Genomic DNA, 25701 nt, shown 5'->3' with positions numbered 1-25701 from the left:
TAATTTTGTCCACTATATCTCATTTATATCCATGAATTACAAAGAAGAGGTAAGCAAAATTGGAGACCCAGGAGTATGGAATTAGACCTCTGATATTTTATCAGAAAAAGTAGTAAATAGCAAAAGGTAAATGAAGGAATGAAAATTCTTCATGGAGGTTATAATTCCAGTAGCTGGCTTTATAGAAAATTCAACCAATTTGTTATAAATATGTTTTTCCATAGAGACACATCTATTCTTAAATATTTTAAAGGATATTGGTAGGAAATAAGATTTTTGTAGTCATCACTTTTGGGACAGTTGTTTTGCATAAACTAGCAGTTCTCAAAATGTGGTTCATGGCCCCGGTGTCTCTAATCCTTCAGAAAATTCAGCTCACACTGGTTTCTTGGTAATACTAAGATGCTATTTGCGCTTTTTATTTTACTGTGTTGACATTTTCATTAATAATACAAAAGCAATAATGAGTAAAACTTCTGGTCCCTTCACAGAATCATGACAGTGGTGACAAAGTCTATCAGTAGTCATTTGACTCTTCACACATGCAGTAAAAAAACGGTTTGTTGCCCTGGCCAGTGTGGTTCAGTTGGTTGGAGTGTCATCCCATACACCAAAAGGTTGTGGGTTTTATTCCCAGTCAGAGCCCATACTTGGGTTGTGGGTTCCTTCTTTGGTTGGGTTGCACACAAGAGACAACTGATTAATGTTTCTCTCTCTCCCTCTCCCTTCCTTTTTCTCTAAATTCCTGTACCATATTCAACCTCTTCTTTTAATAAAAGTTCTCTGACAGAAGCCACTTCAGCTTTCCCGTAAATATATCACTATTGGGTAACTGATAGTTCTCCTTTCAATCTCAGTTATGTATAAGCATAGGTTTATTTCTTCCCTTGAACTTCTCAGGTCCCTGCAAAAGGACTTCTATTTGGTTTGTCCCATTAGTTGGGAGACATACTGAACACTTGGTATGGGGAAAAACTTTTTTGTAAGTTGAGCTTTCTGCCAGACCTTGTTAATTTGATTACAACAAACATTGGTTGAGTGTCTTTTTTTTGGTACCAGAGATACTATGTCTGATTGTAAGAATAGAGAGACAGTGATCGCCAACCGGTGGTCTGCGGACCATTGGTGGTCTGTGAGGTCCGAAAGGTGACCGCTGGAATAGAATATGGTGCTTTTTAGGAGCTCACAATTAAATCAGTAAGACACCAATACACACAGATAAGTGTAATACAGCATGACCAGTGCTTCTGTACAGGTGTGTTCAGTTACTGTGGGAGTAATTTTCTTTTCTGGGGAGCATCTGTAAAAGAAAAATTTGAGCTAAGGTGGGTTCTGAAGATGTTAGCAGATACAGAACTGCTGCCTAGCAACCTGAAGGTCAGAGCTAGATTGGCTGCAACAGGGGCATGCTGTGATCTCTCAGGCAGAGTTCCTTAAATCCTTCCTTTAAATGTGGTGAAGATCCATCTGTGTTTCTTCTCTTGTAGTCCTTATAGCTGTTGCATTGTAGTTCATTGTTTCTGTAGTGCATCTCTGTCCTTACCCTGACCATACTCTGGAATCACCTGGGATACTTCTTTAAAGTGCCCATTCCTAACTTCCTCCTCATCTCAAGAATAAGTCAAAATGTCTAAGGGTAGGGCCTAAGCATCACTATTTCTTAAAGCTTCCTAAGTGAGTCTAATGGGCTAGGGTAGAAACTATTGATGTTATAGCACAGCAAGCACTTCTGTGACAGAAAATACGGTTTATTCATCTTTGTGCCCCTGGAGTTGGACTTACTGTGGCATATGGTTAGCTCTTTGTAAATATTCACTGAATGAATGAAAAATGGAAGAGCTAACAAATGAGGAAATGTGGCTAGGAACAAGGCAGTAGACTCTTGTGGGTAGCTTAATAAATGAACATTTCCTTTCTTTATAATGAATAGTTAGCAGGCCAATTATTGAATACACTGCATCTATTTTGGAATCCTTATTAGTGTGAAACTGTTTTTATAAATTGGTCTAAATCACAGCATTGCTATCAAATATCAGGTATAAAATAGACTATAAAATTGGTAGATCTGTTCTCTTAAGTTTATTTGGTTGACTACACATGCCACAAGATGTAGTACAGTTAACTGTTCCACTGAGTACAATATACAATCCCTTGCATTCAGCATAAGGGATTTTTGCCATCAATTTGGTTAAAGTAAGTAAGTTTCAATTTTCACAAAATTAACCACAACTCAATAAATCTTATATTTAAAATGTAATGCTGTGGCTACTCAAAATGTCTTATTTACAGGAATATTTGTACTTCTTTGTTATGACTCTTTTAAAGCCACTGCAATAACTTATTTGACCTTCAACAGTTGCCTTTTACCACTTTTAGTAACAGATGGAAAGAATCTGTTCTGCAAAAATAAAGTAAGCTGGGAGTTACTAACACAGTGCATCATCATAATAATGAAATGGAATTTCCAATCCCAGACCTTGTTTACAGAGTGTTTCTAACCTAAACTCTGGTAACTAGTAGGTACCTCAATAAATAATAATTCCCTTCCTTCTGCTCCATATGTAGCTAATGCTGTACAAAGGGTTTAGAAAATCAAGTTTAATGTGACAGTTTAGCATTCTAACATTAATTTATTTCCCCACAGATGAAAAGAAGTAAAGAAGTGATAACTGAAAATCATAATCAAGAAGAAATAAATGTTCTTCGGTGTTGGAAATGTAGAAAATGTATAGCACGTTCTGGTTGTTTCATGAACTATCTTGAGAATCAAGTGACTAAGGTCAGTACCGCTAACTCTAGTTTTAGTTTCCTAGTTTAGGAATGGTGTGGCCACCCACACGGGCACACATTTCCCTCCACACCCGACTTAGCTTTACCTACTAAAAACATTTCAAAGTGCTATTCAAAAGGCATCCCACCTTCCCCAGTTACTTAATTTTACCTTTAGCTGCTCACATTAACATGACCTTAAAGTTTCAAGTGTAATATCATAGACATAAGTTAAGGTAATAATAGTCCATATTTTTATTCCTACCAGGAGTGAATCTTACTCATCACCAAACAATTAAATTCAAGATCCTATTAAGAAATGGAAAACCTATTGTATTTTATTTTTTGAGGATTCACTATGAGCCTAGAAGAGAAAGTTCGTGTATAATCAAAAAGTCAATAGGAACACCTGAATAATATTCAAAAAGTGTTACCTGGTTGCCCTGATAAAAATAAATGTTTCTATATGGTTTTTTTAGTTGATTTTGAGAGAGAGAGAGAGAGAGAGAGAGAGAGAGAGATAGAGATAGATAGATATCAATTGGTTGCCTCCTGTATGCACCCCAACCAGAGATCAAACCCGCAACCTGAGTATGTGCCCTAACCAGGAATCGGACCTGCAACTTTTTTGGTGTATAGGACAATGCAACCACACTGGCCAGGGCTAAAAATAAATGTTTTTAATTCAACAAAAGTAAAATCCCTAAACTTCCCTAAGAGCAATATCTAAGAGGTGTAAAATAGACAGCAATCCATGGATCTTACAGGGAATTCTCACTTCAACAGAGAGAGTGGCTGTGGTCACCTAACATTGTTTTCTTTCTCTTCTTTGAGAGACACTTGGGTTTTGTGTGTTTTGCCTCAGCCACATTTGATCATGGTTATTTCCTTTTCACTCTAACATCGTCTCATTGTCTGAGGCTATTTGTGTTTTCTGTAAAATGTCTTTTTTTCTTGCCTGCTTTCCTATTAGGTAGTTTTGTTTTTATTTTTGGAAGTTCTTTATTCTAAATACTAATCCCTTGTTGTTTATTGCATTGGCAAATAGCTTTTGCCAGTTTATATAACTTATATTTCTCTCTTTATGGTCTTTTTGATGAATAGTTCATAACATAATATAGATGAATTTATTAATCATGTCCTTTATGTTTTTTACTTTTTCTTAAGAAATCCTTCTGTACCCAGAGGGGAGGATTTTTTTCGTTTCCATCTACTGAATACCACATTTGAGATAGGCAGGTTTCCGGCTGTGCTGTCCTGAGCAACGGGTTTATGTTTCATTTACCCTGATGCTGACATTACAACCCAGCGTTATGTAGGGATTCCCCCTTTGGGTCTCCCTATCCTGAGCAAACCCTGGACCTCTTCTTCATATGTTCCATACCCTGTCAGATATGAAATGGCTCTCAGAACAGCATTGAGGATTAGAAAGCTGGGAAACAGCATCCATAGTTTTTGTCTCCAGGATCGTATTCCTTTATCCTGGCCCCGTGCCAGGAAGTGGGAGTCTCACACTCTGCCTCTCAGCCCCCACAAAGCTAGGAACTGGGCACTGGAGTTACTGTAACTTTTGCTGCACAATAACCAAGTGCTTCCAAAAACAAGTTTGCCTGAAGTCAGCACAGATAGTCATCGCTTCTGCGTCTATAGTATTGAGCAGGTGCATCAGCTTGGTGGAAGCTAGGCCATGTGTGGAACTTGAACTGAAAGGAAATCTTGGACATTTGAGCTTTAGTTTTCCAGCCACTTGCATGTAGTAAGGGAATTTAGAATGGAATTTCAAACAATCTACTGTGTCTACAGGGAGAAAAGGGGGCTCCTACCACACCTTCAAGTCTGAAATGCATGCAAGAACCAAACCAAAAGCAAAGTAACAATAAAAGATCTAAAAATCTCTCTATATAAAAGCCTAAGCGACCATTACAGCCGAACAACCGGAATGACTGGTCGACCAGTTGCTATGATGTGTACTGTTTACCAGAGGGCAGACCCTCAATGCAGGATCTGCCCCCTGGTGGTCAGTGCACTCCCACAGCCAACCTCCCACAGCCAGCCAACCTCCTGTGGTCCCTCCCCCTAGACCCCCTGTCTGGCAGGCCCCGGCAGCCGGCAGGCCCCAATTGGGACTGGGCAAGACAGCCCGGATAGGCCCTGATCGCCAGCCAGGCCTAGGGACCCCACCTGTGCATGAATTTCGTGCACCGGGCCTCTAGTATAAATATAAAATAACAGAAGTGATGTCCAGGGCCATGAGGAGAATTGTGTCCTCAATTTTAGTTTTTTAAACAGTTTCAGTGTACTTTAGGACATGTCAAGTTTATGCGACCTACAAAACATTCAAATAGAGATTCGGGGGTTTCTGCTGGTTCTATGGGTATGGAATTTAAAATGGATCTGAGCTATATGGGAGTCGTCACATATAGGAGGTGAGTGAAGCTTCAAGAGTAGATGAGAACACCATACAGAGTGAATGAAGTGAGAAAGAAGAGTTCTTAGGAATATTTAAAGAGTGGACAGAAAAAAGAAGTTCACAAGATAGGGAGGTGGGAATAGCAAGAAAGATAAGACTAGGAAGTAGGATACAGTGTTATGAAAATCAAAGGGCAGATGTCTTCCAGAAGTAGGTATTGGTTAGTCGTAGTGAACGTTGTGGGGAGATGTAGAAGATCAGACAGTGCCTTCAGTGAGCATGCTGTGCACTACACAGTTGTAGAGGATGCTAGTCAGTGAAAGGTGCCCCAGATTTGTGCAGAGTATGGAGACCCTGAATGAGAACTAAAAGTGTGCAATAGTTGTAGCAAAAAGGAGATCATTGGTCAACGTTCATTGTAGTGTGAGAGTTGTAGGGGCAGATACCAAATTCCAGAGAGTGGAGGAAAATAGAAACTGGGGAATGGTCCAACACTTACTATGAAGCATTATAATCATTTGGGTTATGACTTTTCCCATAACCAGGCTATGAAGTGTTTCATTCTTATGTTACCAATACAGTGATGGCCATAAATATGATCGATGAATATTGAATTGATCATAGATTATATAGTTCCTCCTTCACCTTTTTGGCTGGATATTTTTGCTCATTTTCTTTCTGGCTTTATTATCCTGCTGGTATCTTTTCTTCAATAGCTATAATACTGAAATAAATTCTATTTGTATTGCTTATTACATTTTAAATATTTTATGTGCCCTTTTCTTAGTGTTAGCATATATTTATTCCATACGTAGTCTTATTACCTGCTAGGAACTAAATTGTGTCCTCCCTCCCGCCCCCAAATTCATGTATGGAAGTCCTAACCCCCAATATGACTGATTCTGAAGATATGTCTTTGGGAGGTAATTAAGGCTAATGAGGTAATAAGAATGGGACCCCGATTTGAAAAGAGGCTATGGCCTCTTATCAAATGTCTCTGTGTCTCTCGAACTTTCTCTGTTCTCCCCTTCTCACCACTCTCTTTCTCCCTCTTTCTCCATTACTCTATTCCTCCCACCTGAGGACACAGAGTCTGCAATCTGAGAAGAGAGCTTTCACCAGAACCTGAACATGCGGGCACTTTGATCTCTGACTTCTAGCCTCCAGAAATGTGAGGAATGTATGTCTATTGCTTAAGCCACCCAGTCCATGGTATTTTGTAGGGCAAACCAAGCAGACTAAGACATGACAGGTCCTGTGATAGGCACTGGAACGTCGAAGAACAGAAGGGAGATATTCTGTCCTTGTGAAGCTTTCAGGATAGGGATCAATCATACATATTAAATTTCAGCTGTTTAGGTGGCAAAAATGAAAAGTATAGAGAGCCGTGAGAATAGGATATAGACAGAGGTTTGGACCTACTTGTGTCGGGGAAGCTTTTCTGAGGAAGTGACTTGTGTGGAGATAAGGTGGATGAGTAGCAAGGGCAGTCCAGAGGGAGAACATTCCAAGCTTTGGGATCAGCATGTGCAAAGGCCCTGTGTTGGAGAGAATGTGGTGTATCCTTGGAACTAGAAGATTCCCATGATTGGAGCTGAGAGATCCAGAGGGAGTTTGGCAAGATTTGAAGCTAGAAAGATGAGTATTGGTTAGATCATTTGTGGTTTTTGTACACTAAATTAAGGACTTTGATCTTTAAGAGCTGGGAAGACACTGAAAAGGAATGACATAACCATTAAATTTTAAAACAGATAATTTTGGCTATTGTGTGATGAGTGAATTAGAAAGGTAGCAAGAATGGATTCGGGGAGACTGCCCTTAAGTGAGGCTTTCATTTTTTTTTCATTCATTCCCTTTCACCTTGAAGTACCTTCTTAAAGTATAAATAGAAAAACCAGGCAGTCCAGCAGAATGTGGTTTCTTTACATTTGTAATACTTTAAACATTTAATTAGTAATGTTAATTAAGTGACATTTTTGTTACCTGATCTTTTTCTGTAGTGTTTATAACTGCAGTAGTTAAATAATATATTTGGCTCACTTTTAATGAATTAGTAAGGGAATGTTATTGCTAACATGAGAAATACCGTGTTAAACATCTTTCAAAACATTATATAATAATATTAAATTCTTTGCATCAATATTTCACATTTAACATGTTCTGCTTAATTAAAAATCTTAAATATCATTAAATGATAAAGATGATAATGCTTAAAATTTGTAATTTTAAAATTAGGTTCTCCTACACAGCCACTAAAAAGTCTCCACCCTTAACACAAAAATAGAAATAACAGTGCATTAGCCCCACCTGCTGTTCGAACAAAAAGTTTCATTTTCAAAATATTTTATCAACATTTTTCTGACAGCATTGTGTGAAATTGTTAGTTACTTTCTCTTTCCTTCCTCTCTTCACCCAATGTGATAATTTTCAGACATGAAAATTTGTCTAGTAGAATTTATAAAATCCTCATAATAAAGTTTTTCTAATTTTCAGTTTAATTTTTCCCCAAGGAGATAACCTGTTAGTCCCCTACTGTAAAGGCTTTGTTCAAATCAGGTTGCTTCCAGTTTAATCAATCATCTTAACATACACTCATTAGAACTTGTTTTATCATATATTTGTGTGATTTTTTTAAATTAAGTGACTATAGACTTACAAACCTTAATAGTTGCTATGTCCCATTTTACCTGTAAAATTATATTGGAAGTAAATAACATGAATGTCATACACATTATTTTTCTAAGGCTTTGTGTTCATAAATACGAGTGGAGTAGTTGTCAGTCTCATTTATAATCGAAGCTTCTGTGTTTACCCTGGTTGCCTCTGCCATTTCTAAGCTTCCAGGAAAGGGAGCAGAATGCTATACACGCTTAACCCAGCCTTTATACTCCTCTCACCTATATCAGTTGCTGTAACTGGTTTTAGTCTGTTGTTGGCATAAAAGTATGCTTTAACTTTTAACTATTTAGAGAAAAATATATGCTTATTTTATATTAATTGTTCTCAAATGAAGGAGATTGGGTTGGGGTTCACATATCCATCAACTGTAGAATGTTTTCTAAACCTGCCTTTCTTCTGTGTAAGTTTGTGTATATTCTTGGTTAATTTAAAAATAAATTATGCCCCAGGTTTTTGTTTGTTTGTTTTGTTTTGTAAGCTTAGGGAAGAATAGTAGCATTGTGTCTTAAAACATACTTGGACTAATGATGTAAGGAGGTTCATTGCCCTCAGAACGATAAAATTAATGATTTATTTGGTATAGGAAGCTTAGTGACCGAGGACACGAGTATTGAAGCCAGACTGCCTGGATGGAAATCTTTGCTTTGCTGCGTATCTGTGACCTTGGACAAGTTACATAGAAGTTACTTTATTTCTCTTGTTTCTCCTTATTTGTAAAATAGTAAAACCCTTAAACAATGCCTGGTCATAGTAATAACTTTTTGTTAACCTAGTAAGAATAAGAATAAGTACATTGTAAAACTTCTCCCACTTACCTAGAAATACAACTCCAATGTTTATTCTTGTAGGAATATTCATATAGCATCTTTAAAATGTATAGTAGATGCCCTTGCTATCTTAGTCTTCTGAGAGTTTTTATCATGAATGAGTGTTGAATTTTATCAAATGATTTTTTCCAGATGTATTGACATGTTCTTCATCTTTTTCTTCCATATTCTGTTAATATGTTGAATTATATTGAATTATTTTTGCCAGTCTTATTTATCTTTTCAAAGAACCAACTCTTGGTTATTTTTTTCTTTTGTCTTTTTGTTCTCTATTTCATTTATTTCTGCTCAATTTTTTTTTATTATTTTACTTCCTTTGGGCTTTGTTTGTTCTTCTCTAGTTCCTGAAGGTGTGATGTTAGATTATTTGAAATTTTCTGGTTTTTTGAAGTAGGCCTGTACTCCTATTAGCTTCCCACTTAGTACCTCTTTTGTTGCAGCCCCCCAAATTTTGGTATTTTGTATTTTCTTTTTCATCTGTCTCTATGTATTTTTTAAAACTCTTCTTTTATTTCTTCTTTGACCCAATAGTTGTTCAATAGCATGTTGTTTAATCTCCACATATCTGTGGTTTTCCAGATTTCTTGTAGTTTATTTCCAGTTTCTTTCTTCTATAGTTGGAAAAAATGCTTGATATGATTTCAGTCTTCTCAAGTTCATTGAGACTAGTTTTGTACCCCAAAATATGATCCATCCTTGAGAATGTTCCATGTGCACTTGAAAAGAATGTGTATTCTGTGGTTTTGGGATGGAAAATTCTAAAAATAGTAAGTTCATTTTTTCTGATATATCATTTAAGGCTGATGTTTCCTTATTGGCTTTATGATTGGATGAGATATCCATTGCTGTCAACAGGGTATTCAGGTCCCCTACTTAATTTCATTTTTGTCAGTTTTTCCCATTATGTCTGTTGATAGTTGCTTTATATATTTGGTGCTCCTAGGTTGGGCACATATATATTAACAAATGATTAATTGTCCCTTTTATCATTATAAAGTGTCTATCTTTGTCTCATGTTATCAATGTTTTTCATCTTGCCTACTTTTATCAATTTTAATGGTGAGAACATGTCTAATACTTCTTACTCTAGCATTTCTAGAACCGATATTTTATTTTTATTTGAATCAATTTTTAAGTAACTTTTAAATTTTACGAAGTATAATATATTATCCCATTAAAACAATCATGGAAAAGTTAGTTTCCTTTTAGGTACTTTTTAAAAAATTTACATATATATGTTTCCATAGAAAAGTGTAATACTGTCTTTAAGCTGTATATGCTTTTAATATCATAATACAGAATTGTATGTATTTCTCTTCCACTTGCTTTTTCAAAGAAAACCAAACAATATGTATTAGAGATATATATTATTAGTGCAAACAAATCTACATCACACTCTTTATAAGTCATGGTACTATTTTCAGTGAGAATAGAAGTTGGTCCTCCCTAGCTCATCTTCTGCACTTACTGTGGATGCTTTTCATTTTTTCCAGGCCTTTCCAGCCACCCTGCGATGTTGTGCTATTTCTCTCTGCCCCAAACACTATTGGCTGGAGACACACAGACTTCATCTTCACTTCTAATAGTTTCCCAGAGCCCTTCCTGCTTCTAGTCTCCACCACTTTGGCATGGACCATTCTCTGTGTGGTTCTTATCTGCTATGTACTTGGATACAGTATGCTGCTGTTTCCCTCATTAATCTTTCAGAGGTTCCTCTCAATTTCTGGTTCATTGAAATCTCCCCATCTGTATTTTCTAGTTTAGCTATTAATTAAAAAAAAAATTAAATATCTTGTATAGGTTTTGTGGCTTAACAGGAATACGAACTTATGTTGCCAGTTTGAAACCAAGAATTAAATCCCTCTCTGCCTGAAATGTCCCTGTTATCATCTTACGAGGAACTGTGATAAAATAACTTCTGTAGGTTTGGCCGACACTTTAATAGATGAACTCAGTGAACTGGAGGGCTTTTTTTTTTTTTTTAAATTCATAGGCAGTTATTTCCTGAAAATACTTTTTTTTTTCTTTTTTGTCTTTGTGGGTTTGTTTTTGGAAATGGGAATGAGGAGAGGAAGGCACTGTCTATTCCTTCCTAGCTAAAATTGAACTTATATTTTTGTGTTTTATTCAAATACGAATTTGTGAAATGAATTCTGAACTGGTAATAGCTAATACCATGCATTTTGATATAACAGGACTCAGCTGATGATCAAAATACCTGTCGTGTGTGGCACATGAATATAGAAGCCCTTCCAGAATGGATAGACCGCCTACTACAAAAAGTAAGTTCCCGGAGTCAGAGTGAAATTAGGGATGTACTGCCTTCAGATGTCCTTATTTTAGAGCTATTTTTCTTAGATGCATTATTTCAACAGACATGGAAAGCTATGTAATTATTTTTTTAAAATTATTTTTCAAAGGAGACTTGACTTGGGGTGGTGAACACACAGTACAATATACAGAAGCTGTGTAACTCTACACTTATGACTTCTTTATTATTACTGGAGTGCTTCAGCACTTGTCTACTTCACCTTTGCATTTGGTACTCCCCCTGGCTTGAAAGCTCTTCCCACAGATACTCACCTATTCCCTCCTTTCCTCTCAAGGAGGCATCACCTGACCTCTCTATCAACTATCCTCACTGTTACCACTATTTTCTTCCGTCTCTGCTCTACCTACCTATCTATAAGTTACACAGACACAAACTATAAGTAATACTTTAAATATGCGTAAGTACATCTTACAAATATAATTACATGAATTATTATACACAGTTTAAATTTAGTGTATATAATGCATATATATGCACTCTTGTCAATTGCCCAGCTCTCCTACTAGGATGTAGACTCCATGAAGTCAAGGATCTTTATATTTTGTTTATTACTGTATCCCCAGCACATAGAACAGTGTCTATTGAGTGAATGAAATATCCTGTATATAGTATTCATGTATGCATAATAAAATCAACTGGATAATTAATGACTTAACACAGTAAAAATCAAAATACTACACTATTAAGGATCTTTAATGAAATATAAGAGTAAGAACTCACCTTGTTAATAGTATAGTATCATTATTTCTCACAATTCAAGACACAAGTCTTAGAAAACTATAAGTAATATGAGTTTTAGAAAAATATAGTTGTCTTTCTCCACTGACTACCTTAACGTTTTTGCTGCTGTTGTTAAACGATAACATTTGATAGCTAGCTGTTCCTTGCATCCATTCTCACATTGTAATGATTCGTTGGGGAAATGCCAGTGTGGTGCTTGTACGTGTCCTGAACTTCACAAACTGTATTAGGACACAGCAGATGTTTCACTGCCTCTGTTGAAAAGAAGATTTTAAGCCAGCCCATCGTTAATTTCAAATCTGAGTATAGAAAACGCTCCCTCGGAGTGTGCAGCCAATATCTTTTGGTTGTGTGTAAACGGCAGGAAGAGCTTCATTCTGATGGTTGGGGGAAGTTCCCTCCCACAGTGCTTGGTATGCAAGAAGTGTATCAAAACAGACACTTTTCTGTGAGATTTTACTTGCAAATTAAGCTCTGTAGACTGATGTGCTTCTTGGTTCTGTAGTGCATTTTTCTTTTCATTAGCTCACACTGTATCCATATTCAATCTATTGTTTAAGAGATTCATTTAGAATTCTTAGGAGTATTGTTTCAATGGGCATGAAGTGCAATATGTTATCATTCTAGAACTTTGGAGCTGCTCATCTCCATTAGAAAGCTTGTTTCCATTGACTATTCTGTCTACTAATCAGAAAACAGAAAGCCAGCCTTTTCTGTGGCATAGAAAACTTTCATGTGGTTGGCTTTAAAAACACATGCACACACACACATTCTTTTTTATTACTTTACAATGAATGCATTGTCTTTATCTGCCTTTATTACCTGCAGGCCCGGTGGACAGTGGGAAAACTGAATTGCCCTTTTTGTGGGGCCCGTTTAGGGGGCTTTAATTTTGTCAGCACTCCAAAATGTTCCTGTGGCCAGCGTGCAGCTGTACACCTCTCCAAGAGCCGGACCGATTACCAGCCAGCACAGGCAGGCCGACTAATGAGACCATCGCCGAAATACTTGTCACATCCTAGAGTTCGGTCAGGTGGTGACAGCGAAGCTCTGCTGACGGGCGGTGCCTTCAAAAACAGAAATCGCAGGCTTTTAAACATGGCCCAAAAGAATAATGGCTCTGGGAGGTTAACAGAAGCACTGTGCCTGGAGGTGCGGTCGACGTGTGTTCAGATGAAGAAGGAAAAACTGCTCTTCAAAGCATCCGATTCAAAATACCAGCTTTTTGTCCCGCAGCTTGTGACTGGCAGATGCACCAGAAGAGCTTCCCACAGAAAATCACAGAGCTTGGATCTGAGCATCAGTGAGAAGCTGACTTTATTACCCACATTTTATGAAATTCATAGTAAGACTACCGCCTGTGCCAGACTAAATGAAACCCAGCCTGAGGACCTTTTGGACCTGCCTTTGGAATCTAGTAAAAATAGCTGTTCCTTTCACATAGCATCAAGTTTTGATCCTAATATGCTGCTGCCGAGGTTTTCAGCGGCTCCCCGTGAGACCCAGACACAAAGAGGAGGAGAATTTCAGAGTGGTCTGGGAGCTTCTGCAGTGTGCCCTGACCATGCCAGTTCTAACGGCCTGGCATTCCTGATGGACCTGCCCTCCGCGGGCAGGCGCACGCTGGAGGCCTCGGACCAGGAGGAGCACCTCTCGCCCCTGGACTTTCTGCGCTCGGGCAGTTTTCCATTGGGTGCCATTCATCAGAGGCTCAGCAAGAGAGAAAGGAGCAAGTTGAAGAATCTGAGGAGGAAGCAACGAAGGCATGAAAGATGGTTGCAGAAGCAGGTAATTTTTTTAAAGAATTTACTAAAAGTTAAGTTCTACATTATAAATGTTGACGCTTGGGGAGGAGCTAACTTTGAATACCTTATATAAAAAATTGGTTTTGATCATTTTTGAAATGACATTTCTCTCTGGGTGAACTTAATTAATTATGCAGCTGTCTTGTAATTGACATGTTTATCTCTATGCTCACACATGTTTAGAAGATATTGTTTTGTGAAGTTTTTCCCAGTACTGTTAATATTTTAGAGGAACAGTAATCTTGATGATATTGAGACTAGATTGTCATATACATTTTAAATTCAAGTTAGGATTTTATTTCAAGTTAAGTTGAAGCAAAATAGTTGCTCTAAGAAAATCTAATCTAGTGACATTCATTCCCTTTCATCACATTTAGCTTTAATGGGTATTTTCCAGGACCTTATTTAAGTGCCCACATGATCCAGGTATGGTTAACTGTGATGCTGTGAATGTAATCTAAAGCAGGGTGAGGAAGGTCCAGCCCACGGGCCCTATAAGGCCCGCAAAATCAAAAGCATTAAGGGTGAGTTAATTAAATGTTTGACCAAATATAGCAGGCTAATTTTTAAGTTGAGAATTTTGTATGGCCTGTGAAAGATGTTACAAATGTTCACATGGCCCTTGGCAGAAAAAAGGTTCCCCACCCCTTATCTAAAGGACAATTGACCATTACTGTAGTTTCATGTGAGAGCATGCTTCTCTTTGATTTCAGCTTCTGTACCCAGAATGGTATGTTCAAGGGTGGGGTGTGTGAAGGGACTAAGCAATAAATGTTAGGTGCTGAGGAAAGCAATTAAAGTCAATGGATGAAAATTTGGAAGTTTGAAGACTAGTATATTTCTACATCAACTTTATTTTTGCAAATTGCCTTTATTATTTTCATGTTCATAATAGACTAGACTGCAGGGGTGGGCAAACTTTTTGACTCGAGGGCCACAATGGGTTCTTAAACTGGACCGGAGGGCCGGAACAAAAGCATGGATGGAGTGTTTGTGTGAACTAATATAAATTCAAAGTAAACATCATTACATAAAAGGGTACGGTCTTTTTTTTTTTTAGTTTTATTCATTTCAAATGGGCCGGATCCGGCCCGCAGGCCGTAGTTTGCCCACGGCTGGACTAGAGGCTTGGTGCACGGGTAGGATCCCTCAGCCTGGCCGGTGATCGGGGCCAGCCTGCAGGGGGAGAGGGACCATGGGAGGTTGGCCGGCCGAGGGAGGCTGGTTGTGGGAGCGCACTGACCACCAGGGGCAGCTCCTACATTGAGCATCTGCCCCCTGGTGGTCAGTGTGTGTCACAGCTACCGGCCAGTCGTCTGGTCATAACGGTCACTTAGGCTTTTATATATATAGACTAGAGGCCCAATGCACAAAATTTGTACACAGGTAGGGTCCCTAGGCCTGGCCAGAGATCAGGGCTGATCTGTGGAGCGACTGGCGGGGTGACTGGGGGGGCCCCCTACTGGCACCTGCCTTGGCTGGCCTGGGGTCTGCAGGCTGGGGGAAGCTCCTGCGTTGAGTGTCTGTTCCTGGTGGTCAGTGCACATCATAGCAACCAGTCGTTCCACCGACTGTTCCGCTGTTCCGTCGATTTGCATATTAGGCTTTTATTATATAGATCAGCGGTTCTCAACCTGTGGGTTGTGACCCCTTTGGCGGTCGAATGACCCTTTCACAGGGGTCGCCTAAGACCATCCTGCATATCAGATATTTACATTACGATTCATAAGAGTAGCAACATTACAGTTATGAAGTAGCAACGAAAATAATTTTATGGTTGGGTCACAACATGAGGAACTGTATTTAAAGGGCCAGAAAGTTGAGAACCACTGATATAGATAGTAATCCTTATTTATCAGTATGTTGAATATTAACACATTGCAGACCAGTAGTCTTATTGCTAGCTTTACCCAGTGGCCAGATAAGTTTCTATTGAACAGTTCAAAAAACGTTTTACATAAATGTTAAAGGCATGCTTTAAAATTAAATACCCATTGCATTTTGAAGTTACTTATTACATATTCTTACAAGCTAATATCTTTTTAAAGTATGATACTTTGTAAAACACTGTGTAATATGAAGGGAGAATTCTCATGATCCGTCTGCAATGTGTTAACAATGTCATCAAAGCTAAAATGTAGAAAGCTGCAACTTTACGTAATAGTTCATTCTTTTAAAAACAGTTAAGCAAACTCATTATTGCTTATGATCTAGTTATAGACAGAACAAAGTAAAGTTACTGCTTTAAGTGCTTTAATTAGGTTAGGTATTTTTCATCTTTCAATTAGATAGTAAAATTATAATAATTGGTAATAGTTTATTATATTTTTGACTGGTTAACTGACAAGAATATTCCAGTCTGGTTTATTTGCAAGTGATGGTGTAATGCGACATCAAAGCATATATCGTAAAATGTATCAATGAATATATTTAGCACCATTATAAAATACTTTATAGTTTAATTTATTGAAGCTGTAAAATTAAAAAAAATATTGAAAATTTGACCTAAACCTAGATACATTCGAGATAGTCACATGTTCAGTGAATATCCAGAAAGAATATCTTAAAAGCAATGTGGAGCCCAACAGGTGTAGCTCAGTGGTTGAGCATGGACCCATGAACCAGGAGGTCACAGGTTCCGTTCCCGGTCAGGGCATGTGCCTGGGATTGCAGGCTGGCTGGATCCCCAGTAGGGGGTGTGTAGGAGTCAGCCAATCAGTGTTTCTCATTGATGTTTCTCTCTATCCTTCTTCCTTCCCCTCTCTCTAAAATCAATAAAACACATTTTTTTAAATGTGGAAGGCTCTAAAATAATTCTCTAACAAATAGAAATTTAAAAGAAATATTAAAATTATACTTACGCTGTATTGTATGTATATACAGATTACATATTTGCAAATTTAAAAATGTGTTTAATTCTTGGGTTGGGTACTTCTAAAAACCTCAGCTATCTTAGTAATCATTTTCCAGCTAGGAACACTGTTTTATAGAGTTTAGAGCAAAGCAAGACTACAGTTAATAGTTTTTTCCCCCTTGATGTTTTCTTTCATTCATTCACACACATGTGATTTAACCCATCTGCTTAGCTAATAAATGAGTCTTAGACCTGTGACAGTTCATTGATATGCTGGTATCCTAGTAGGTTTCGTTGGTTGCACAGGAGCTACAGGCAAATGCCCAATGTCTCCTTAGCAAAGAAAATTTAAAATAGAAATGACATGAGTTAGGGATATGAGTGCACATCATGGTTGAGCCAGAAAGAATAAAGATAAAACTTAATAGTTTTGCTAATTCAAACAAAAAGGTAAATTCTAGAAAGAGTTAATATTTGAGATGAATTAATGGCTTAGCTATTCAGCTCATCCCATATTTAATAAAGATTAGTTAATTCTATAAGCATTTATTAACTGTTTGTTTGGTATACCATGCTTTTGTGTATTTCAGTACAGATCCTGTCCTTTTTTTAATGTAGAAGGTAAGCATACAAGATTTTAAAATTTTTTTATTAATGATAACTTTTTTAAAGTTTAAATAATTGGTTGGAAAATCTAGATTTTTGACTTTCATTTGACATTTTAAATTATTTGTTCTTGTGCAAACTAGATATACTTCTGTGGCACATACCATTATAGAAAATGTTAATGACCGCACAAAAAGTTGTTGAAATTTTTGAAGCTTAGGAATATAAATGAGATTGATATTGAAGCAGAAAATACAACCAGTTTTCAGTGGTTTTGTTCAGCAAATGTTAATTAAGCATCTACTTTGGGGAAAGACAGTACTGAGCTACATTCAGCCAACAAGCCTTTTTTAATTCAGCATAGTCTTTTTGGTTGTGTTTTTTTAAATTATCATCATGCAATAAAATTGATTTATTCTTAGAATGCAGCTCTATGATTTAAACACATGTATAGATTCATATAACAACCACCAGGAGGGGGATACAGACAGTTTCATCACCCCCCAAATCTCCGTTGTGCCTTTATAATTGTGCCTTGATTATATCTTCATTTATCATACTCTTGTCCCATTTCTAATCCCTGAAAACCACTGTTCTATTCTCCATTACTTTGGTTTTGCCTTTCTGTTAATGTTATAAAATAATAATAAAGTGTTATAAAATTAGAATCACATAGTATATAATGTTTTGAGACTGGCTTCTTTTACTCAGCACAAATGCCTGTGAGATTCATACAAATTGTTGCATATATCCATTGCTGTTTTATATTGCCCAATAGTATTCCATTGTATGAATTACCACAGCTTACCCATTCAGCTGTTGAAGGATAGGTGGGTTGTTCCAGGTTTTGGCAATTATGAAAAGAGCTGTTGTAAACATTCATGTATAGTTTTCATTTATCTAGGGTAAATACTCAGGAGTGGGATTGCTGAATCATGTGGTAAGTGTGTATTTAACTTTATAAGAAACTGTCAAATTGTTTTCCAGAATGGCTATTCCATTTTGCATTCAAAGCAGCAATGTATGAGAGTTCCAGTGCTGTGCATCCTTGCAAACACCTGGTATTCTCAATATTTTTTATTATGTCCTTCAACAGATACTTTAGTAATATCACATTGTGATTTTAATTGCATTTCTCTAATGCTGTTGAACATTTTTATGTGCTTATTTTTTCATTTGTATATATTCTTTAGTGATGCATCTGTTGAAATCTTTTGGTAATTTTTCAGTTGGGTTGTGTTCTTTGTGTTGACTTGTAAAAGTTCTTTTTATCTTTTGGATCTAGTATTGGATATGTGAGCTGCTGGAGAGTTCTGAGTAGCTCCGGGCGGGGCCTGCAGTAGGAGCTCAGTAAATGGTTGCCGAGTCGGTGAACTGAACAAATAAATGATGTATTTAATGTTTCAGGCTGGTAAATGATTTAAGGGTAGAGGCTAACAGTGCTTCTTAACCCTGCGTGGCTGCAAGGTGAAATCCTTTCGGGAGCTCTTAAAAATGCCATGCTTGAACTCTGTCAGATTATGCTTTGCTTGGTCTAGATGGCACATCATTATGTGCATTTTTGTACATTAAATAAATACACTCTTTCAAGTGATTCCAATGTATAGTCAGGGTTGAGAATTATTGGAAAGAAGATGATCAACAAAAAGGAATTAGTGATTTAGAACTGAGTTGATAGAGTCCTTGACAAATGATTTGTTAACAAGAGCAAAGAGAATTAACCTGGTGGCTGTAACAGGGGAAAGACAGCTGTAACTAGGAAGCAGGCGGAAAAGGAATCAGGAGAAGTACCAAACTGGGGAAGACAAGATATTTTGACCTTATATTTTCCAACAACCTAATATAGATCCTTGCTTGTAGTAAAATACATTGTAAGTATCCATGTCCAAATACATATATTCAGATAGCTTGTCTTAGCCTGGTATTAAGAAAATGAAAGTTTGACTAGGAGCAAGGGGGAGGGTGGGAATGGGATGGAGAGGTGGTGGTGGTGAAAGTGAGGATAGCAGCTGTTAACATTTATTGAGCTTTACTCTATGCTGGGTACAGTAAAGGGTGGTTTACTTGTATTACTTGATTTTCATGAGCTGTTAGGTTGCTGGAGCATGGGAAAGCTCTGATGACGATAAGGTTTGAGCAGCTGGAGAGGAGCAGGAAGGCACTGGGGCCAAAGGCAGTTGGGAAGTAGGAGAACTGCCGAGATGCATGCTATCCTTTCCCAGATTTTGTGTAAGGCCAACTTGTTTGGGGAAGGGAAAAAGTCATCAGTAAGCTAGACCCAGAGTGACAGAGAACTGGAGCTTATCACCTAGGATGGGGCTTAGTGCTCCTGGGTCTGACAGTTAGCACTAGGCTATGCCTTCAGCTCTCTTAGCCTTGTGTGCCCTGGAAGGACTGTGCCTGATTTGCATTCTAAACCTTCCCATTTGGCTTCATGGACCTTATTAACCAAGATAGTCACTGCCCACCTCTTGTCTCCCTCATTGCCCCATTTCAGCCCTTACAGGGTTTAAAAATCACAGTCACTTGCTGGCAGTGCCTTCATGTCCTGTTCAAACCTCCTTAAAACTCTGATGCTGAGATGTTATTCTTGTCTACTCTTCTCACACCTGGGAACCTCACAATATCAGCTTCCATGTGCCCCCAACTGGGGAGGTATAGTTGGAATCCTCGCCCTCACTCTGCGTGACCAATTGTAATTGCTGTCACTTGAGCTTTCTTTTATAAAGTAATATTTTATAGTTAATGTTCAGTTTTAGAAGCAATATAACGGTGCTAGAGAAAGTATAGAAAGCTGAGAAATACCATTACAGATCAATTGAGTGGTTACCCAAGATGGGGAGGGAGAATATGAACTGGGGTACTGTGTTGGGGGTTCCAACTCTATTGGTTATATTTTAGTTCTTCAGGTGGGTAGTATTATCACAGCTGTTACCTTCTGTTTTATTTCATTTCATCTTGTCTCCAATATCTTATAATACATTGAAGAGTCAATTATAAATCATACTACCCCAATAATGTCATTCCCTTTTTATTCATTACTTTTGCTACAAAATCTTAGATCATTCATCTTTGTTCTCCTGCTTGCGAAGTGGCAGGCATCAACAGATGGTATAGCAGGTATTCTTTTACCTAAAAGGCTCCCTTTTTTAACAGTCGCCCTATATAATAAAACCCTAATATGCAAATTGACCAAACAGCAGAACGACTGGTCTCTCTGACACACACTGACCACCAGGGGGCAGATGCTCAATGTAGGAGCTGCCCCCTGGTGGTCAGTGCGCTCCCACAGGGGGAGTGCCACTCAGCCAGAAGCAGGGCTCACAGCTGGCAAGCGCAGAGGCAGTGGCAGGAGCCTCTCCTGCAGCGCTAAGGTCCCCTCAGGGGATGAGCAGGCCTAAGCCAGCAGTCGGAAATCCCCCAAGGGGTCCTGGACCGTGAGAGAGTGCAGGCCAGGCTGAGGGACCCCCCCCCCCCCACAGTGCACTGGGCCTCTAGTGCTTTTATAATACTTCATCAAAATAAAATTGAGTATTTAATAATCCATGAGCAAAACTTTCCAGTAAATAAATACATATCTACACTAATAAAAGAGAAACATGGTAATTAGCCGTACATCCGCTACCCTTCCCATTGGCTAATCAGCATATCCTTATGCAAATTAACTGTCAGCCAAGATGGCGGCCGGCAGCCATGCACTGAAGCGAACAGGGAGGCTTGCTTGCTCCAGTGATGGCGAACTCCAACGTTCCCCGCCTGCCGCTGCCGGCCTCTCAGCTGCAACTCTAAGCAACTATGTTGCAAATATAGAAGCTAAACAAAACCCCAGAAACCGGCTTTCAGTCAGCCGGGCTTCAGCCAGCCAGACCGCAACATTGTATCAAATACAGAAGGAAAAACAAAGGCCAGAAACCAGCTTTCAGCAGCCGAGGCCTCAGAGCTAAAGCTGGCCCTGAATAAAAAAGAAAAAAAGGAGCGGTTGGGAGCTTCAGTCACCCACCAGCCTGAAAACGGCCCTCAGCCCCTCACCCAGACTGGCCAGGCACCACAGTGGGGACCCCCACCCTGATCCAGGACACCCTTCAGGGCAAACCAGCCGGCCCCCACCCATGCACCAGGCCTCTATTCTATATAGTAAAAGGGTAATATGCCTCCCGGCACTGGGATCAGCGTGACAGGGGGCAGCGCCCAAACCCCCTGATCGCCCTGCAGCTCTGTGTGTGACAGGGGGCGGGGCCACAACCTCCCCATCCACCCTGCTCTGTTCGTGACAAGGGAAGGCGCCCCAACCCCCTGATCAGCCCTGCTCTGTGCCTGATAGGGGGGAGCTCCTCAACCCCCTGATCGGCTCTGCTCTGTGCATGACAGGGGGGAGCTCCTCAACCCACTGATGGGCCCTGCTCTGTGTGTGACAGGGTACGGAGCCCCAACCCCCCTGATGGGCCCTGCTCTGTGCATGACAGGGGGCAGCGCACCAACCCCCTGATCTGCCCTGCTCTGTGTGTGACAGGGGGCAGTGCCCCAACTCCCCTATCGGCCCTACTCTGTGAGTGACGGGGGAGCTCCTCAACCCCCTGATTCGGCCCTGCTCTGTGTGTGACAGGGTACGGAGCCCCAATCCCCCTGATGGGCCCTGCTCTGTGCGTGACAAGGGGGTGGTGCCGCAACTTCCCTATCGACCCTGCCTTGAGTGCCTCACCCCCCAATCGGCTCTACCCTGAGCTTGACTAGGGGTGGCATCACAACCTCCTGATCCGCCCTGCTCTGTGCATGACAGGGGGTGGCGCCCCAACTCCCCAATCGGCCCTGCTCTGAGCCCAACCAGGGGCTGCACCTAGGGATTGGGCCTGCCCTCTGCCACCCGGGAACAGGCCTAAGCCAGCAGGTCATTATCTCCTGAGGGGTCCCAGACTGCGAGAGGGCACAGGATGGGCTGAGGGACCCCCTTCCCCCCCTCCCCAAGTGCACAAATTTTTGTGCACCGGGCTCCTAGTATATATATAATCTGTGCTGCACTGGAATGTGCTATCCTGCTCCAAAATTCTACACTTTTAAAAATCCTCACCAGTGGACATGTTCATTGATTTTTGGAGAGAGGGAAAGGAAGGGGGGGGGGGGAAGGAGAAAGAGTCAGAGAGACAGAGAGAGAGAGACAGACAGAAAGAGAGAGAGATCAGTTGGGGATCGTGATTTGAACCCACAACCTCAGTATGTGTTCTGACTGGGAATCTAACCCATGACCTTTCAGTGTACAGGACAACATTCAAACCAACTGAACCACACTAGCCAGGGCAAAATACAGTGGCGCCTTGACTTACATTAGAGTGTCCCGACTAACGAGTTTTTTGAGATACCAGCTGTCTCTCCGCCGATTTTTTGCATTGAGTTGACAGAGTAATTTGAGTTAACAAGCTCCTTAACGAGCTCGGTCTTGGAACGGATTAAACTCGTTAGTCAAGGCCCCACTGTATATGTCTTTTAAGAAACTCTATGGAGTGCTAGTTTGTAAAGGTGACATGGATCATCTTGTTTTCCAACACCAGAGGGCACCAAATTTTCTCTTGTAGCAAAACAGTCAAAATCATTTCTTTCCACTAAAGAATTTTATGTACTGGGTAGAATATGGAAGAGCATATTTTTAGTCTCTTGAGAGATTAAAAAGAGTGAGTTGTGCTTTGTAAAAAAGAGCTTACAAATCATAGTAAGGCTTTCTCTTGCTGTGATCAGCTAAGACTCTGCTAGTGCTTTTACTAAGCTGCCTTTCAGGGATATTTATTCTGTTTGTTAGAGGGATCGCTGCCTGCGATAAATGACTTTGAAGGAGCTATAGATACTCTATCTGTTCTGGTTTTCCCTTTCAGGTGGCATGTACAATTTTCTGGAAATAGGCCTATCCCCTAAATTCAGAATAAAATCAACAGCAAATCTTGTGCTACAGGGTGGAGTGGGGTGCTGGCAGAGGGGAGTGAAATGATATAAGCCAGTAAATCATCTCCCTCAAACTGTAACCTGACAACCAAGGGGTCCAGGCTGCCTGCCACTACTTGAGCCAGTTAAGCAGAGGCAAGGTTGAATCATATATGAGCTTTATTCCAATAATGTGAGCATTATGGGAGAGCAGCAGGTCATCCACAAAAATCTGCTCTGCACCCCACCATAAGCCAGCTGCTTGTAACATGTAACGCACTGTAAGATTGGTGTGCATGCCCTGGCTAGACGGTGGGCCTCTACAAGGCAGGGCCTGTGTGTCTTTCATCCTAATACTTCACAAGACCAGCTATCAGGTGAGCAGTTAGTAATTGTTAGTTGAATGTGATATAAGGTGATTTCTAATTTCCTCCTCCTTCTTTTCTTTCATGACTGAATTGGAATAGTTTGTTGAAGATCGCTCATGGATCTTAAGTGCTCTAATCATGAAAAATAACATAACTAAGAACAAGTATAGTTGAGTGCATGCATGTTGAAGTGGGAGGGAGGGCCTTCTCAAATGGAATATTTACTCAGTTTTATTATAAAGGAAATTCCAAAAATAAAATTCTGTCTTTCAAAGCCAGTACTAAGCAAATGGTACTTGAAGTAATGATAATAATTTTGTTTTTTATTACTTTCAAAACCCTAAATTCTGAAACTGCTGTTTATTAGCTGTGTGATTAAAAAGAAGACTGCTGGGTACTTTTAACATATTATTTCTAATTTGTACAACAACCCTTTCATATAGGTATGCTTATTTTATAGACGAGGAGACTGAGGCTTAGAGAGGTAAATTATTTTAATGTAAGTCATTTAGCAAGTAAGTGGTTAGCATTAGCAAGAACACTTTTGTTAATGTTTTAAAATAATCACAAAAATGAAATGTATACTTTAACAATATGTTGTAATTGAATAATATTTCAACTATGACATATCGAAAGGAATATTATTGACATCAAAACAATTTCTAAATAATAGTCTATAAAAGATTATTTTGTCTATAGATTTATTATCCACTTCTTTTTTTAATCCAACCACCACTCCCCCCCACCCTAACACACACACAGACTGGCACTTAGCAATGTGATTCTGCTGGGCTGGTGCCAGGCAGCCTCATTTAACAGGATGTCTCTCCTCTGCTGACTGCTCCTGAGCGTCTTCCTTTGAGTTGCTGATATTTAGAGATGTTGATGTAAGTTTTTCTTTTTAAGGCTACTCTCCTGCATGTGCATTTCTTTATGTATCAATTAGCATATACTGGTATATGTAAGAGTTCCTGTCTGCCCACGTGTTTCTCATATTCTGATTTTATAAAATATTTACTTTGGGGTTTTTTATGTATTGTGTAAATAATGATTACTTTGTTCATTTCTCATCACTTATGTTTATTCTTGCTGTTAAAGAAGCAAAGCATGTTAAGAATAAGTACCTTTTCAAATTTTACTTTCAAATAAAACTTGTTTTATCATATTTTTAGCATTTATTAGGATATGTGGCTATATTAGGCTTGTTTTCATATTTTATAGTTTTATCAGAAATGAGTTTTTTTTTCTGAAAAGTATCTAAAAAGTTGTAAAACTAAGGTGACTTTTGATTTGAAAGGTAAAATTTGGATAACTGAATGATGTAAATTTGTTGTTGTTTAATTGAGGATCAGTGAATGCTTCAACCTATTAAAATAAACATATTCAGCAGTGTAGCCCCAGCCGGGTGGCTCAGTTGGTTGGAGCGTCATCCAGTACACCAAAAAGTTTGTGGGTTTGATTCCCGGTCAGGGTACATACCTAAGTTGTGGGTTCGATACTTTCAGGGAGTGTATGGCAGGCAACCTATTGATGTTTCTTTCTCTCTCCCTTCCTCTCTTTCTAAACTCAATACAACATATGCTCGGATAAGATAAAATATTCAGCGATCTATAAAACAGGAATCAGAGAAAGATGAAATTCTCATAAAATTAATTGTTCAGAAATAAATCTTAGAAGTACTCTTAAAGGCCAGTTAATCTTTGTGAAATCAAAAACATAAATATATATGTGCATGTATGCATGTGTATGTAAAAATACTTTTTTATGCAAATAACAATTAGTAACATTTCCCATGAGTAAAGGAAATCAAGATCATAGGTTTTAAAGTCGAGCTTTATTCTATACTGCAGCTAAATTAATTATAGTATTTGAAATAGTTGCAGATCTTTTGATAGTTCCTTGAGGGCCTAAATTAATACATACCTTTATCCTTTACATTTGTGGAATTTAATAGGGTTAGAACATGCCTGAAGATAGGTGCACCCAATGAGTAGGTTGGCAGACCTGGGGATCATACCACTGTAACCAGGGCTTGACAGAATCCCCATGAGTGCCAGGCTATTTAGACAGTCTCTTCAACGAGTGAGACTGGGTGAAGGCCAGCGGTAGGCCATGCCGGCATGTAATAAGTATGAAAATGTCCAGAAAAGGAGAAAATAGTTACTAGAGGTGACAGTAAGAGGTGGGGGAAAGAGCCTGGTGACACAGAGGTCATTCAGGTTAGGGTCAGGGAGGGAACCAAGACCCAGATGAGGGACTCAGCTTTCTGCCCTAGGACTCCCTTTCCCAAGAAGATTGGGGTGAACAAGGCAGCATCTAATACGCCCGAGGAGCACAGTAGGGAACCTGGCCAGGTGGCAGTGGGAGGGGCACAGGTCACGGCCCCTGTTACAATTGGACTAT

General features: G+C 39.2%; 1 protein-coding gene across 2 annotated transcripts in view; it reads left to right on the top strand.

The window, feature by feature from the left end:
- The first annotated feature begins 2644 nt into the window (after window positions 1-2644).
- Window positions 2645-25701, top strand: part of RNF180 (ring finger protein 180) — a 67339-nt gene continuing 44282 nt past the window's right edge. The window contains exons 1-4 of one of the 2 annotated variants that reach the window (XM_023751821.1): window positions 2645-2779; window positions 5287-5295; window positions 10881-10967; window positions 12587-13546. In XM_023751821.1, coding sequence (XP_023607589.1) covers window positions 2645-2779; window positions 5287-5295; window positions 10881-10967; window positions 12587-13546 — 1191 coding nt within the window. Of the gene's footprint in view, window positions 2780-5286; window positions 5296-10880; window positions 10968-12586; window positions 13547-17927; window positions 17988-25701 lie in introns of those variants that run through there. The other variant, XM_023751790.1, reaches the window with a different exon arrangement.

The sequence above is a fragment of the Myotis lucifugus genome, unplaced genomic scaffold, assembly GCF_000147115.1.
Source record: "Myotis lucifugus unplaced genomic scaffold, Myoluc2.0 scaffold_0, whole genome shotgun sequence".
NCBI classification, from domain to species: Eukaryota; Metazoa; Chordata; class Mammalia; order Chiroptera; family Vespertilionidae; genus Myotis; species Myotis lucifugus.
This window is presented reverse-complemented; position numbering and strand designations above follow the sequence as displayed.